At 45.0% G+C, this 17,274-nt stretch overlaps 2 protein-coding genes across 2 annotated transcripts; one reads left to right on the top strand and one right to left on the bottom strand.

Moving 5' to 3' along the window:
- Positions 1-8,411: 8,411 nt before the first annotated feature.
- Positions 8,412-13,503, top strand: pnn (pinin, desmosome associated protein). Its single transcript, XM_031866809.1, has 9 exons — positions 8,412-8,536; positions 8,968-9,054; positions 9,608-9,679; positions 10,200-10,275; positions 10,410-10,504; positions 10,657-10,732; positions 11,135-11,290; positions 11,451-11,589; positions 11,708-13,503. The coding sequence occupies exons 1-9, from the start codon at positions 8,424-8,426 to the stop codon at positions 12,940-12,942; spliced, it is 2,049 nt and encodes a 682-aa protein (XP_031722669.1). The 5' UTR covers positions 8,412-8,423; the 3' UTR covers positions 12,943-13,503.
- On the bottom strand, positions 12,848-17,205 carry gemin2 (gem (nuclear organelle) associated protein 2). Its single transcript, XM_031866810.1, has 10 exons — positions 16,973-17,205; positions 16,509-16,593; positions 16,092-16,181; positions 15,703-15,762; positions 15,413-15,529; positions 15,234-15,278; positions 15,075-15,143; positions 14,872-14,982; positions 14,569-14,627; positions 12,848-14,348 (listed from the first exon to the last, which is right to left on the bottom strand). Exons 1-10 carry the CDS (start codon positions 17,092-17,094, stop codon positions 14,309-14,311), a joined length of 798 nt encoding a protein of 265 aa, XP_031722670.1. The 5' UTR covers positions 17,095-17,205; the 3' UTR covers positions 12,848-14,308.
- Between the last annotated feature and the right edge of the window lie 69 nt (positions 17,206-17,274).

The raw sequence follows: 17,274 nt of genomic DNA, 5'->3' as shown, positions 1-17,274 counted from the left end.
AATTTCCTCGAGTCACAGTTGCCTTGGAAACAGCCCCATGATTTCTGGATACAGTTGTTGTTATTATTATTGATGATGTTGTTCATTATGCCATCTGATAGACCCTCGGTTGGTTGGGGGATCAGTAAACTTAATCATACATTTGTTTTCAAAGATTAAGGTTGATAAAGACTAAAGAATGGCAAAAGCTGTCTGCTCATTGCACATGTTTTATATCTCAGTCGATAAGGGGGGGGCAGAGAGCTGCTGCGGAGTGAAGGGAGTCCATGCTTTCCACGGAGGACCTGCCGGGCCCTGTTAACTTCTGAAGTGAATGTAGTCAATCTTCTGGTGTGAAACGACTTCCTCCCGTCTGGCGGTGCGGCTGGCTTGGTCCTCAGGCTTCCATTAACCAGGGTGCAGGCGCGACTTCGGTTGAATCGCAGTCGCTTTTACTGTCCCAATTCCATTCGCCCCAATATATGAAAGAAATGTTATTCGGGCTCTGCGGAAGCACAAGCACGCCATGATCAGGACTCAAGCCAGGGGCCACCGCGGGGGAGACCAGTCGATAGCTGGGCCGGTGTGGTGACATCTGCTGCTCCGGGGTCCTGACAGCATTTCTAGAGCCGAGGTGGGATTTCACCAGGAAAATGCGAGCACCTAACCTCCCTAAGTAAACGCTGTCGACTCTCCCAAATCCGCTCACTTGTTTTGCACGACGTGGCGCTTTAGAGGGTCGGGGGCAATGGCATCGCAGAGTGTGGAGGCCCATATCCAGGTCTGTCGTTTACAAGGTTGACCAGAGATTTATTTTTTTTCATTTATTTTTTTATTACAAGTAGACTGATATGGATCCTGAGTTACACAGTGGGCCAGTGCTTAGCTTGGTTCTGAATGAATGGGTCCCAGCGGTGGGCCTGTGGTTACCAAATGTTTGCTCATCTGTGAAGGGACCTCGATGGTCTAGCTATGACGAGTCTATCTAGTCGTTGGTCCATGTCTCAGGATTAATGCGCTCTGGTACCAGGAGGTTCTTTTAAAGGCCTTCTGTGGCTGCACACAGAGCTGCTCACTCCCAACACTCAGAGGATAGCAATGCCAACAGGACGCATTCAGACCAAAATGTGTTTTTATCTTTTCTTCTTCCTTGCCTCCTGATTTTGCCTCATCTCATTCTTTTCTTTTTCGAGCTTGACTAAGCTGTTTGTGTTGGTATAGGCATCACCTGATAAAGAGGGAAACAATCTCCAGTCATTAAAACTAGATGGTCATCTGAGCTGAGCAAATAGATTATGTTTTTTTACAAACAAGTTATTTTAAAAAAAGCTGATTTTACAAATCCCACCCTAGCCACCGTGTGTGCTTCCTCCTCCGCTTCTCGTCTTCTTAACCGTTATTGGCTCCCCACTAGAAGTCACCTCGTGGCTCTTTTCCTACCCACAATAAAAGGAGGGGCTGCGTTTCTTCCTCAGTCTATGGGCAGCTTGAGCAGAACTTAAAAACCTCTAATACTCCCAATTGGAAGAGGTATAAAGAGATGTGTTGTTATCATGAATTTCACTCCCATACACTTGTGAGGAAATGTCCTCCTCGACAAATTCTTAATCAAGAGTTAATGTTTTTTTGACAATTTGCGAACTATTTCACAGTCTGCAGAGAGAAAGACGTCGTCGACAATATGCGGGAGACAGTATGGCACAGCATTTTGACTACTCTTACTACATCAGTGGAGAAACGGCTTCTCAATAATGTCTCGAGCTCAACATTGAGCCGTCTCGTGCCTGAAAGCTTCTGGAGTCTCGACTGCTTCTCAAGCCTCTGCTCTCCACCGGGGTGATAGCTTCACGTTGCTTCAGTCGTTTGTTGCTGTGATTGTTTGGTTCACTCTTTAGGGAAGCAGCATTTGAGGCGACTGTGTCTCTGGTTTTCAGCACACGCACGTTTTAATCTCTCCTGTAAAGCGTGCTTGTGTTTTCTGCGCACGTTTTCATGTAAGCTCTCTAAAGTGTACCCAGTAGAAATGTGTGAGTAACATGGTGTGACTGTGTGCGCGTTAAGTTGTCAGCAGCGTAGCGGGGTGTGTGTGTGTGTGTGTGTATATATAGGGGGGGGGGGGGTCTTAACACTTCTACTGCAGCAGGAAACAAATCTTTCGTTAGTTCTCAGGGTACAATCTGTTTTCAAAAGGAGGGGACGTTCCCAAAGCTCAGGCCTCACTCTATGAACAGTAGGAGTCACTGGATCTGTTCTCCTCCCTTGATGCGTTTTTAAGCTGCCAAAGACCACAGTAGACCAGGTCCTAAACCCAGACACAAGTCTATCTGAAGTGCCCGCACGCTGGCAGGAGGCTGCTCCAGTATTCTTTCCTACTCTCCACCTCCTTCTAGTGCTGTCCTCTCTTTCTCTTTCCTCCCTCTTAGTGGTTCCGCTCAACTTTGTGGTTTCTCCCCCTGAGCTCCCGACCACTCTGTTCCACGTGCTACGGACCAGATAACGCGGCAACAGTCTCGCTCTGCGGTTGGTGCGAAAGGAGACCAAAAAGCGCAAAAAGTCGGGCCAGCGCTGTCTCAGCGGCTGCACCCTGTGTTCACACCAGCTGTATAGAATGTGGGTGGTGAAAAGCGCTGTTTGATATTTCTAACCAGCATGTGTTACTTAATGAGGGTAGGCAGCATTGTTACAACGTGGCTCATTTCCTGAAGTGCACCTCACAGAGCAAAAGCCAGGCATTTCTCTAGTCCAGAGCAGTGTTCTTCCACACGTTCCTCCCTCCATCACCTGTTTCACTGTGAGTGAATGTAAAAGCTAAGAAAAGGCGAGGAGGAGGAGTTTGGTTCAATCTCCAAACACGCCAGGGACTAAACGCTTCCTGAAGCTCCTCTCAGCCGGGACACGGTCTGACGCGTTGCATGGCGAGCCTGTGGGCCACGGTCAAGTCTGACGGGAAGTGCTTTTAAGTCCCTGTGACGTGATTTGCTGCTAGGAACGGGACATTCCACACTGTGGGGGGGGGGGGGATCGCTCAGGCCGTCTGACTTTGGCACACCGTTTACTACATGGCTAGTTAAGTGTCTGCATGAAATTTAGACGATATAAATATATGCTATATTTTTTGTAACTTTTGAACGAGTGGTGGGTTTTTTTCTGTTTTTTTTGGAAGAGATCTGGAACGCAGCTATTATGGACTAGACACACCGGATCACCAGCTGGTCTGAGCAGAGTGGAGGTGCGTTGATGTTTTAGACTCGGTTATTTAAACACTTTCCCTTCAGCATCCCGAGGTCATTTTTCGAGGCCTTTTTTTTTGTTTTTGTGTCCGGTACACAAAAGATCAAGAGTGTGAAAGCAGCTCACACTGACCGTGTGCTAAATACAGCACAAGAACTAGCTTCTCTTTCCACCAAATGAGTGGGTTCCACCCATCGGATCAATCTGCCAGGTCAAAGAACATCACAACACAGTAAGAGGAAGTTAGTCTGCGTATTTAACAGACACATGAGCGCACACAGAAGTCCCAGCACGCATTCACTGTGGACACACATGGACTTGTTCATACACCATATGCAGACAGAGGTTTGTGTGTGACTGACTGACACGCAGCTAGCGGAGCCTTATTTTAAATGCCATTAAAATGACAGGTGTGAAGGCTCTAGAGGAGTCGTCAGTTATTCAGGAGACCATTACCAGCAGTTACTGTACATTGATGTGGTCGCAGCCAGTTCAATCTGCCCTTTTGACTTCTTATTTTTTTTTCTGTGCTTATTATATGCATTCGTAGAGAAATCCTGGATGATATCGGGGCCCCTGTGGCCTGCTGGGTAATTGAATCTGCAGAGCTGGCCTCTAATGTAGTCCATCTGAGACAGTTGGCCTGGACAGCTTGTTAAAACTGTAGATACAGTTCTGCCGGTCTGGGTCCATCTGTCCTGCCAGGCCCATGTACAAAGAGTTGGGTTTGACACCTCTGTGAGCGCACTTAACAGTCAATATATATGTGATTGACGTGGACGGATCAGATGTGTGTTATTTTAGTACCAAAGCAGCCGACTGCGTCAGATCTGCATCAGTCTAAACAGGCAAACACACATCAGACACGGCCACTTTCATTTCCCTTTTGATCATTGCCAGCTTGAGAGTGTAACGTCGACTCTCGGGAAATATTCACAATGATTTAGAAAGTACACTTAAAATAGCCGTAGAGAGAGAGGAGGAAGTAAGATGGTTCAGGGACTTGTTTCTGAAAGGATTGCCATGAAGAGACAGGGTTTCCTCATCACAGATTATCAGCCGCTTCCCCTTTTCTTTTGTGTTTTTAAACCTATATGCTAAGACCATAGACTACTACCAGACTTTGAATAGCCTCAAAGAGGGCTGGCATGTTTCTGTTACTCTGAGAAAAGAAAAACACTGGATGTGCATTGCACTTGTATTAGAATCAGCCCTGTGTAACAGACTTAGATAGAGGTGTGTACGGCTGGATGGGATCTCTGCCAATGGGGAGGCTCACACAGAGAAAAGATCTTTAGCCGTGCCCAGAGCCTCGGAGGAAGTTTGGACTTTCCAGTTTTCTATTTCAGCAACGGTCTTGACAATAACAACTGAAGTCAGTTTATGACCATGATCTCGGCAGTGAAATAAGAGTATTTGTCAGACAATTTGCCACACCGTGTATCTAGAGAAGAAACAACAACATAGCACTGATAGCATGACCTGGCCAAACTCTTGTCAGTAGCTGTGGCGCGTAGCGGCTGCATCAAGGAAGTGATAGACACCCGTGCTTCAGTGTCAGCCAACTCTCTTCATTTAGATCTCGGCTACTGTGGCTCTGACGCTTCTGGCTGCTCAACAAAGTCTTTCTTGTCAAGTCTGGAGAGCCAACCCTAATTATCCGGGCAGGCCTGCTGCCCAGTCCAGCCCAACAACTATGCAAGAGGAATGCATATAATCCACACTCTTCTCTATTTTAGTTTATTTTTTCAGTTTTTTTCCTTTCTTTTCCCTCTCTGTCACACAGTAGAAATGAAGACGCAAACTATTAAGAACTTGCAACGACAATACTTGGCCTTATGATGATTTCTGAAATCTTCTCGTTTTATCGTTTTTGAGATCTTTGTGATTCTGGTCGGCCAGCCGGCGGCGGTGACGGCGGGCTCACTTTTGGTCTCTGTGAGACCGGCTAGACGGCCCCAGTTTTATCGTGGTACGAATGTTGTGCATTTGTTTAAAATCAGGACAGTTTGCAATAACAGCAGTCTTACTAGTGGCCACAAAGGGGCACGAGCAGTGCTGACAGCGCCTTTAGAAAACCATAGAGGAAGAACTATAAATAGATCTATATATAGATATATATAAACTCACACAGTGCATATTTGTATTGGGTATCAACAATGCATTACCGTGGTATACTCTTATGCAACACATGTACGGGTTCAATTTATGAACATGAAGTATATAATAAAATCACACAGACTTTGTAAATCCGAAAAGATCCGTCGTCGTGTGTGTGTGTGTGTGTTTTTACCATCCTTAATGTTGACTATTATGAGCGTTGTGTTCCTGTGTGTTTGTTAAAGTGAGCACATAGCCGTGGGGTCTCTCTGTAGGCAGGGAAGCAGACGGAAGCCCCCCAAAACACAGCTGGACCCAGTTTCAAACCACATGGAGCATCTTTTAAATGCAGTTTAACATTCTAATCTGATCCGTACGCCGTCTCGCTAAATGTCCGAGTGCGTGCAGCGGCGTGGATTAAGACTTGTTGTGACCAGCAAAGAAAAAGCTCCAAGATCTTCCCTCCGTCTGTCTGTACGTGGGAACGCTTCGATTGAGAACTCGGCTTAATCTACGTCTGTCAAACTGCTCTTAATGTAAATGTAAATCCAAAATAATACAAAACTCTGATTTGAAACCTTTTCAGCTGTTTGGTTGTTTTTTTTTAGTCTGCAGGAACGAGTCTTCTCTGGCCGAGAGGACCGGTTTTATCTTGGTGTTGATCCGTGGCTCTGTTGTAAAACCTCTTAACTGACAGATGGCTTCCACCTGAGGGGAGGGGAGGGGAGGGGAGGGGGGGCAATATGACGAATGTTGATTTGAATTAATGTTGAATGAATGCTTCTCTTCTTTTAGTCAGTGAATAAAAGCATTAAAAAGTTGTTTGCTCCCAGAGTCTTATTCAGCGCACACACACACGCACGCGTACGTACGTACGTACGTACGTACGTACGTACGTCACCTTGGTTACAGGAAACGGGGGGCCGTTGATAAGGGAACACCAGAAACATGAGCTCTGGTAACGCATCCCTACACAGCAAGCAGGAAGAGAGATGAGGCAACAACCCAGGAGGAAGGATTCCCCTCTGCTCACTCGCTTTAATCTGTAGAGGTGTAAAATACAAGATACAGAATATAAGATATTAAGAAAACAGCAGCCTGCAGTACTTCAATATTTAACAAGGAGTCATGTTGGTGCTGAACTGGAGGATTTAAATTTGAGCAACAGTTACAAATAGTAAATGTTTCATTCAGGGGAAAAAACATGGAGGCGTAGATAATAATGATGCAGCCAAAAGCAGTGCCTAACAAAGTGTTCAACTCTATTCACTGGGTTTAATATGCAGAAAGGCTTTGTTGTGCTTTTACTCATGATTTATTTTAAAAGCAGCATTTATGACAAATATATCTGCTCATGGCCTCGGCGGCAACGCCACCCAGAAAAAGGCTTCACTGCTCATTTGAGTTTGTTTCCTGCTGTGTTCAGAGCTCAGACAAAGGGCTTCTGGGTAATGAGATTACCTCGTTGGTGTTATGCAATTAAGCTGAAACAATAACACATTTCTGTGTGTCCCACGGTTACCGTGAAGCTGCCGTTTCAATACCGAAGACTTGCTCAACTTTCACTGAGGTGTGTCAGACACGGGAATAAGAGTAAAAGTATTAAATGATTATTTGTTATTTTAAATTGTTGAAACTCCTATTAATCTTTCTAGATTACTTAAAGAGGCACAAAACCAGCTTCTCACTGGTTTTAACAGATGACATCACATCACCCCAATCCTGGCTTCTCTTCACTGGCTCCCTGTCCATTTTAGAATTGATTTTAACATTTTACTGATCACTTTTAAAGCATGTTTGGGTCTGGCCCCAACATATATAGAGGAAATGTTGACCCCCCCCTATGGGCCAGCTCGCAGCCTTGGATCCTCAGGCAGGGCCCTTCTGGCTGTTCCAAAGTCGAGGCTCAAAACTAAAGGTGGCCCTGCTTTTTCCATTAGGGCCCCTCCTCATTTAAATCACTTCTTAAAACACGTTTTTACTGAGTGGCTTTTATGTGATGTCGTTGCTTTTCAGTTGTTTTTTTATTTGTTGATTTTACTAAATTATTTTATTTTATTTTTTTTTTTAATTTTATTTACTGTACTTCTCCGTCTGCTGGGGGAGCAGCATTGGAGCCGGAGACACCAACAGACTTAACAAACTGGTTAAGAAGGCCGGCTCCATCGTTGGCTGCCAACTGGACACTCTGGAAGAGGTGGTGGAGAGGAGGACACTGAAGAAACTATTATCCATATTGGATAACCCGAGGACAGATACAGAAGAACATTCCTGCAATAAGACTTTATAATAAATCACCTCTGGCCAGATCAATCACACAACTATAACACTGTTACACTGTTGTTTGGTTAAATGTTTGCACTAGTTAGTTAATTCAATATTATTCTATTTCATTGTATGTATTCTGCATTTTTATATCTAATAATTTTACTATGTTATTCTTATTGTATATATTGTGCATTTGATATTTAATATTTTTACTTATTTTTATTTACCTGTACCATAATTGCTGCTGTAGCTGGCTTAATAAAGCAATTCTCTATCTATCCATCTTGTGAGGCATTCATCTGCAGAAATGAAATCCTGTTCGATGCTTGCTGCACACTTTGATATGCAAGAGCTGTGAGAGCAGGACTCAAAAAGGGGGGGGGGGGGGTTCATTCTCATTGTTGGACTCACAGTTTAGAGCCGGTGCGCTCAGCTCACTGTTTGTGATGCAGTTCAAAAGATGAGAAGGAAGAACACCTGTAATGTGAGGCTCAGGAGACATGAAACAAAACAATATGAAGTGTCACACAATAATTTAACAGACGTGTTGAACTTGGTCTAGGGCATGTGTTCCTACTATTTTGATTGTTTTTTATTTCGTCAGATGTCTTATTCTGTCAATGTTGGGTTTCAAAACGGCATGCATTTGGTATATAGGTAATTCAAACAGGCATAAATTATGAGTTTATGCTTTTCGGATACAAAAACAACATCAACTGAGCAGCAGATGGCGGTACTGCGCCACAACCTCGCATCTCAGCAACCACGACCGAAGAAAAAAAGAAGAGCGAGCGAAGGTAGAAGAAGAAGAAACAACACGTGATTCGCGCTAACTGGTTGGCAAGATGGCGGTGGTAGTGCGGAGCTTGCAAGACCAGCTCGAAAAAGCAAAGGAAAGCCTGAAGAATGTGGACGATAATATTCGTAAATTAACAGGACGTGACCCCAATGAATCGAGGTAAAAGAAGAAAGAGCCCTAGTGTTTTTTATGTTTTTGCTTTTGGCGTATTTCTCGTGGTGAGCTAACCAAATTGCTAGCATTCAAATGACTAGCAACATTCGCTAACATGAGTCGGTTAGCTAGTTAGCGAACATTACCACCTACGTACATTGTTTTGTGCTTGTGGAACCGACACACTGTCGCATTAGCTGCGTCCAAACGGATAGATTAGCCACACACAACTCATACATATCAATACATTAGTCTTGATATTGAAGTGGAATACCACAGTACCGTGCAAGGCCCTGCAGGCGTGTCAATCCAGATAAAACGTTACCTGTTTTGTTACTCTTACCAAATGTCTCTGCTGCCAGAATGCTATACCAACATGATCATCTGCGCTGATGTGACGAACGACTGACGGACGTTGTTTCTGGTTGTGTTCACAGACCGGGTCAGATCCGTCGGCTCAGCGGCGGCCCCATGGCAGGCCCCGGTGGAGGTGGAGGTAGAGGCAGAGGAGTGAACCTGCTCAGGTAACGCTGTGCTCCAGTCGGCTGCATTCAACATTTCTGCTCATTCAGACGCTGGGTGTACTCGGACGGCGTGCAAGCGACCACATTTGAATTTGAAAACTAGTTACGAAATTTGGTCCATGCTTCTTCAAGTCACATTTGTGAGTTTGACTAATTAATAAGCCACCAATTTAATTGATAAAAGACTAATGTGGCTGTTTGGTGGATTTATATGTATTACAATTTATACATATGAATGTGTTTACACTAAATATTAAGATGTAAACTGAACACCTCTTAATATGGAACTATACAAGTCAACTTTGCAACAAACTTGTTTCCAAAGTGACCATGAAATAGACTGATCAACAGTTACAGCTAGAACTGACTATGACCAATGAAGGCCTGTTGAATCAGACTGCATTAGTGTTAGTCAGGTGTACCTAATGGATTGGCCATTGCGTGTACAATACTCAATAACTATATGTGCAATGATACATTTTTACAATAGGCTGCATACAGATCAGACTTGATTGTTTTAAAGTCTAACCGCTGTGTCTCTGTCCTGTCCCAGGCGTAGTCTCTCAGACATGGGAAGCGGCGGCCCCCCTGCCAAGCAGAGGGACATCGAAGGAGTCCTGCTGAGGTGAGATTTAAATGTTTTTCAATATGCAATGTGCATCAAACTGTCATACTAACGGCAACTCTGCGCACAATCTCATGATGGTAAAACATCCCATGTAGATTGAAAGGAACTCAAGTAAGTTCAGTAGATTAGTAAAACAAATGGACTTCCACTCAATTTTCAATAAAATGTTTCTAGTTTAAATAAGACTTTATTGCTGGTATTGGGAAATTACATTTGTTGGTTGCTTGTATTGCTCTAGGGGATCCAAACACTTTCATTTGCACACAGCTCAAAGACTGCCTCCAGTCAACCAGCAATCAGGAAATACAACATTCACCATATGTTCTGAGTGTTTGGTGCAGTCTTTCTGGGGTTTTTTTGTACCCTTGTGTTCAGGTCATGCCAGTGTTTTTTAGTAATTGAATCACTTTGATTCTGTGTGTTCTGACAAATGTGAGTCTTAGCTGTCAGCGTGCTGCGTTTACATAGAATGTGTGAAGTATTTCTGGGCGTCTTATCTCTCTGTGCATGTCTGCAGGCTGGCGGGGGACCAGAGGGCCAGGAGAGACTCACGTCACGACAGCGACGCCGAGGATGATGACGACGTCAAAAAGGTAAGAATGAAGAGTTGATCTCTTCTGTGTTGGTGGCGCTGTTCATATTTGCTAAGCTAAGACACTCAGGGTTGTTGAAGACAAATGGACCTAATGAATGGGTTTGTCTCTGTCGTGTTTTCTTCTTCCCTCAGCCGGCGTTGCAGTCGTCTGTAGTAGCTACCTCTAAGGAGAGAACACGCAGAGACCTCATTCAAGATCAAACCATGGATGAGAGGGGCAAACAGAGGTAGGCCTGCACCACTGTCATATTTATGCTCACATTTGTTAAATTTCACCAACAAACACAGAAATTGGGGAAATATAAATGGCACTGAAGATCAGTGTACAGCTGAAAGTTGGCAGTCGTGTGTGATGGTGGGTTTGTGGTCTCTCGTTCAGGAATCGGCGTATGTTCGGCCTGCTGATGGGGACCCTGCAGAAATTCAAACAAGAGTCCCACGTCTCCACAGAGAAGGTGAGGAACATCTGTCCAATGTCCGAGTGAACTGTTGGCCTCTGAGGAGGGCGGGCAAAGCAAATAAAGCCACTTCCTGAATAGTTAATAGATGTCAATTCAAAATAGTTCTTGGTATTGGCTTATTTTATCCACAGCACAAAGATAACAATATGCCCCTGAAATATTTGTATCTAATTATGCTTTCACTGACTTAGATGGTGGTCTTTAGCTAATCTGTCACTGAAACCAGACTGCAAAAAGATTTGGTTGATATATGTGCTCTGATTGTAAAAGTAATGGACATCATCTGGGCCATAGTGTTTTAGTGTATTGTCACTGCTGGCACAATACCATTCAATACAACTGTGTTTATCTTCCTCTTGAACTCATCCTGTCTCCGTCCATCTTCTGCTGTTGCAGCAAAAGCGTCGTACAGAGATCGAGCAGAAGCTTGAGGTTCAGGCTGAGGCTGAGAAAAAGAAGGTGGAGAGTGACAAGAGGGGACTGTTTGAAGAGAGGAGAACCAAACAGACTGAGCTGAGACTGCTGGAACAGAAAGTGGAATTAGCTCAGCTGGTAAGAAAATACCAGTAGAAACGAGCAGCACAGACTGATTGTTTGCATTTGGAGATGAATATTGAGATATAGTGTTATGATTGCATCTAAAACAAATGAGATGGAGACAGTTTGTACTTTCACAGAATTGTATTTAACCTTCTCTTTCCTCCTCTGTCAGCAAGAGGGGTGGACCAGCCACAACAATCGTCTGGTGAAATACATTCGTACCAAGACCAAACCTCACCTCTTCTACATACCTGGAAAAATATGCTCCGCCACACAGAAACTCCTCGATGACTCCACCAAGAAACTAAATGGTCAGTGGCCTTCTTCTCGTCGGAAGCATCTTTTCCATGCGTTTCCTGTACTTGAGGAAGACTTGTGTGTTTATCACTTTGTAACCTCTGTGGCTATTCGGTTCTGTTTTCTGGACAGCGGTGTTTGAGGAGAGGCGTGAGGCTTTTGCCGAACACCTCAGCAAGATGGAGTCCCGCCCCCGGAGGCAACCAAACCGCGACCAGGATGGCAACACGGCAGCAACAGGGATGGACCACTCGGCGGAGGGTAAGCCAGCGGGTCAGGTAGTCAAGGTGACAGGTAACAAGGGGGATGCAGAGATGGAGGAAGAGGAGGAGGAAGATGAGGCGAGGGAGAGGGAGGGGGATAGAAAGGTGAAAGAGAAGAACAAGTGGGAGGAAGGGAAGAAGGAAGTGTTGAAGAAGAAAGAGGTGGAGATGATGGAGTTGATTGAGGAGGAGAGTCAGGAGAAGGTAGGGGAGGAGGGGGTTAAAGATGTAAAGGACAGAGGGGAGAAGGGAGAGAAGGAAAGAAGTCCGGAGTCAGAGGAGATGGAGGTGGGGGGCGGGCCAGAGCAGGTGGACAGGAGTAAGGGCAATGAGGAAGAAGCAGACAGTAAGCAGGGGCCCATAGACCTCCAAACTGAGAAGACCCAGGACACCCAGTCCTCTGAACCAACTGTAGCCAGCCAAGAAGCACCAGACACCAGTCACCAGCCCCAGCTCAGCCACACAGTAGGGGAGCCGGCAGTAAAGCCCTCTGAGACCCAGGCATCTCCTCCAACCCCAGAACCCCAAACAGCCTCCGTGGAGCCTGGGCAGGATATCCTCCTCATCCCTGGCCCCAAGGTCCAGAACACGGCAACAGAGAAACAGGCCGTGGAGGAGAAACCAGGGGACGAAGCTCCCCAAAAACTGCCCGATTCCCAGGAGGCCCCCAGCATCACCCTCGCACCCTCTAAGGAGGGCGGTGGGAGAGGGAGGAAGAAGGCAAAGGAGTCAAAGAAAGGCCGCAGTCATAGTAAAAGCTCCTCCTCTTCCTCTTCCGGCTCCTCCTCCAGCGGAAGCTCCTCATCCTCAGGATCCAGCCGCTCCTCTTCGTCATCATCATCCTCCTCGTCCTCATCGTCCAAGAGCAGCCGAAGTCGCAGCCGAGACGACAGCAAGCGCAAGAGGAGGCCGTCTGACAGGGCGAGGGACCGGAAGAAAGGAGAAGAGAAAAGTCACCGCAAGAGAGGAGGGAGCGGCGGAGGAGGAGGGAGGGACTCGAAGGTGTCCAAGGAGAAGAAGAAGAGGAGCGACGAAGGGAGGGGCAGGTCGTCCCGGAGCGATAGGGAGCATAAAGATAGAGACAGGAAGGACAAGAGACGCTGATCGGGTGGAAACCACTGAGGGGAAATCAATGGTTTGCTTAATGACGCATGAAAAGAGTTTTTAAACTAGCATTGTCTCTCGAAATGTCACGATGGCTGTTTGAGGTTTTAACATGATTTTTTTTTTTTTTTTCTCAGTGTAGGGATTCAAGAGTTGATGTCAAAAAGGAATTAAATGGTGGATGTTAAAATGTTACCTTTACTTGGCAAAAGAAATGTAAACTGGACGCCTTACTAAACAGGTATGATTTAGTCCCGTCATTGATCTTCGTCCTGTCATCTGGGTTCTAGAAAGGTCTTTGTGGCGTGATGTGTTGAATGTTAACAGGTTTCCATCCTAATCATGCCACAGGCTGGGTTAATGGTGGTTATCGTAGCAGTAACCATTAACGCACACTAGTGTTTTCAAGTTGACGTGACAACGCTGTTCATTCAATGTCAGGGCCCTTGTACCTTCATCACGTGGGTACATGTGTGATTTAGCGCAAATGCTGATTTTTGAAAATGTTTTCCATTTTTTTGTACCAAAAATCTGCTTCAAATTAAAGGTGAGATATTAGTGGACGTGTGTGGTGTAATTCTTGTCATTTCAGGGCTGTAACTGTTTTGAGTATCTACTAAATCGGATGATTTTTTTTGCATTAATTGGTCTGTAGAATGTCAAAATACAGAAATTCCCTTTACAATTTCCCAGAGTCCGAGATGACCTCTTCAACAGTCCAAAACACAGAATTCATTTAAAATGCTGTAAATACAAAAGCAGAGTCCCCACAATTATGGATACTTTGAAGTAGGTTTCTGAGGTACTTATCCAGTTGGTGTATAACCTACAGTAGATGAGTCAGCATGCCCCAGTTTGGAGAAACCGGAGAACCAGCACGATGTGTGATTTATATTTAGTATATTTTCACAGCTCTACCACCAGCGACCGGCTCTTTTCAAAGCCCCAACACTCCTTTGACCTCTAAGATTGTTTGTGCTGTGTGACTGAGTATAAAGCCACAACACACCTTGTAATAACCGCATTTCATGGTTGCTGATCTTGGCAGCTATATTGAAGGTGCTTTCTGACAAATAACAAGTAAATCAGTTTAATAGAAAAAAGTAACTACAGAGAATAAAAAAATAATCTCCTGCTTCTGTTGTTGACCTGTTACATCAGCAGAGACCCAAATGAATTGAAATAATCCCGGTTGTGAGTTCATGATTCAGATCTTTTGGTGACGTCCTGAACTTTCACCGCAGAGCTCTGTAGTAGTTTCCACTGCTGCTTCCTTTGAGCGTCCTCTCTGCTGGTTTTAAGAGTCTCCATCTTCAATTGTTCATACGTTGCTTCACTCATCTGGAAGGATGCCACACGTCTGTGCTCACTCCGGCTGGTCTGCCAGGTCACTCTGCTCAAAGTATCTGCAGGAAAGACACGGAGCAGAGCATGCATGTTATATCTGACATATGTAATATATATAATACAAATTGTAATCTGTTGGTATAATCACTCTGTATAAACAAGATACTGGTAGGACCACAAATTCTTGACAGCTCTCTCTCTTTGTGTTGGATTTAATATGACCAACCATTGCAGACAGCCCTCATGTATTAAATGTCATGTGACCGCAGTGGTAGATACCTGGCAACAAGACAGATGAGCAGGTTGAGGGCAGGCAGTTTCTCGTCCTCCTGACTCTCCTGTGGAATCATAAAAGCAAAATAAAAACGGAACAGTCCTCGCTGTGAATAGTACACGGTAGAAAGTACAAGGTTGTATTGTTTCTGGCAGGAGCTGTGAGAGCTACCATGACAGGACACTATAAGCTACCACCTACACCTCAGCGGGGAGCTTTTAGCACCAACGAGATGAATTCAACTTGTAGATGTTCCACTTAAATACAGAGGAGCTAAGGGAGCAGCAGACACATTGGTAGAGTCGTACCAGTGTGCTGCGGAGCTGAGCACATCTCCTGGCCAGCTGTCTGATGGAGGAGTGGGCTTCGGGCAGCAGAGGCTTCTCCAGGCAGGCCAACAACGCGTACAACCAGCGACCCTACAGCAGGCAAACAACAACATGGTGTCACACATGAGGAGTTGGCAACCGATCGGAAAAAAACGCGGAGTGACTTAACGAACTGAACTCACCAACTGTGGAACAAACTCGTGTTCCTCAAACCAGCAGATTAGAACTTCCAACACCATCAGCACTGTGGACTGACGACACAGAGAGCGAGAACAAGTAATCAGACGGCTGGATTGGTTTTCAGAATGTGAGTTACGTGTGTGAAGGAGGAGGCTGTTCACCTGGTTCAGTCTGCTGATGATGGTGAGGAAGGGAGGGTAGCCCACCTGAGCACGGACACACGTTTCATTATTATAGAAAGATTCTTGTATGAATTTAGCCCATTACCTGACCATCAAATTAAATTAAAAATGACAGTTCAGTAAATGAGTAATTTACTTCACACAAACATTCATACAACCTTGCTGTAATCCAGCAACGGCTCTGGTTCAGCTTCTGTTTGGCTGGATGAAGCGCCCGCATAGACCGTCTCTCCTAAACAAAACCTCTTCCAGCCCTCCTCATCCGTTAGCTCTGGCTGTCGGACACACACACAAATGTGAATTTATACCAAATGCAAGTGTTGCTAGCGATCAGTATTCTGCTCAAACACACAAACGGAGGCTCTCGAGGTGACACCTCAAATGTGCTGGTGATCGGTTTGCACTTGTAGCCATGGAATGAACTCTGCGGCCCAGGTCATCTCCTCACCATCTTTACGTCGTCGTCCAGAATGTTGCTGCTCCAGTGATCCCTGTTCTTTGTGATGCTCTGAATGCAAAAGGCAGAACCCATACATAGTTTGATTGTAAAAAGGGATTGTTGTATTTTTTAATTCAATAACCCTGCCAAAGAGCATCATTGCAACACACTTAAACACAGAGCCAAGTAAGATTATTTGATCATCCCGTGACATGGATTACACCTTTCACACAATACAGTCAGTGATTAGACAGCTCAACAAAGGGTTTCCAGACATAGCTTTGAGGTTTTGGTTATTTAGAATGTACATGTGATACAGTGTTTAGCATTTTATGAACTAAAGTTTAAAAAAACAAAAAAACAAAGTACTGGATGATGTCTTCTGGGTTTTATTTTACCTGTCTGACATGTGAGAAGTTGCTGACTTGGTGCTGCTGCCAACTGAGGCTGGGGGAGAACCCCTCCGGAGCAGCATGGCAACCCGCCACCTTCAAACAGAAGACACCTCTTGAAGGAGTGGAATACATAGTAGTTCCAATCCCACGTGATCTCACACCCGCCATCATCATCCGTGTGTCCCTTGAAACTCATTTTATACTTTACACAAGCAGTCTGGTCTACTGATGAATTGTTTTTGGTTTTGATTTGTATATTGAAAAACACAAGCTTGATTCTTAAACATAACCTTAAAATGACTCAAATAAACAGCACAAATGACATGAAAGAGCCTCATTAAGATCTGTACTGCACTGTATGTTTATGCACTCTTTGTTTCATTTAATACGACGCGCCTCATAGTGTGCACGGTTACTCACAGAGGCATTGATGGTTTGTTTCTTCTTCAGCTTCTTGGGGTCAATCTGAGCAACCACCACCTCTGGGCACAGTGAGGCCTCCAACCTGACGAAGAACATAGATTATACGTATAACATGAAACATATATAATGAAAAATATAACATTCAAGCACATGGCGAACTGGTTCACCTCATGTACTATACTCACATGAAAAATACATATTTCTAATGTGATTATAGTTGAGCAAAGCGTGGACATTGAACAATAAAGCAATATATACTGTAACACTGGCTGTCACAATACAACTCTCCGTCTGACTTTCTTTGGGTACGTGAACCTAGCTAACGTTAGCCGACGAGCTTCGCAAGTATCCACCATTTGTACACTTTTTCCGGGGGTAGCATCGGGGTAGCACACGGCATTCACCCTAAGTGTGTCACTGTGCACGCAGAAAAAAATAGGAATTATTTGAGGTGAACTCACTGGACTTGTCGGAGGTACTCGCGGGGGTTTCTCGGCGGTCCATTCAGGTCCAGGTCCTCTGCAGCGGCTCCAAACTCAACGGGCAGCAGCCTCGGCATTAACTCCTCCACGTCCGACTTCATTTTGAAACCAATTGAAAGCGAATGTCTGTCGAGACGCGCGAGGTACAATGTTGTTGCCAAGTGCGAATCAAGCGCCTGTGTTGGTATAACGTGTGAAACTAGGAAGCCATCTTGATTGGAAGCGCGAAGTGATGACGTTAACTCTGTGCGCGGCGTTGGTTGTTATGGTGACGTGAACGC

Source organism: Anarrhichthys ocellatus, unplaced genomic scaffold (genome assembly GCF_004355925.1).
Source record: "Anarrhichthys ocellatus isolate YVR2014 unplaced genomic scaffold, GSC_Weel_1.0 scaffold36, whole genome shotgun sequence".
Lineage (NCBI taxonomy): Eukaryota > Metazoa > Chordata > Actinopteri > Perciformes > Anarhichadidae > Anarrhichthys > Anarrhichthys ocellatus.
Note: the sequence above shows the minus strand (reverse complement) of the source record. Positions and strands in the feature narration are given on the sequence as shown.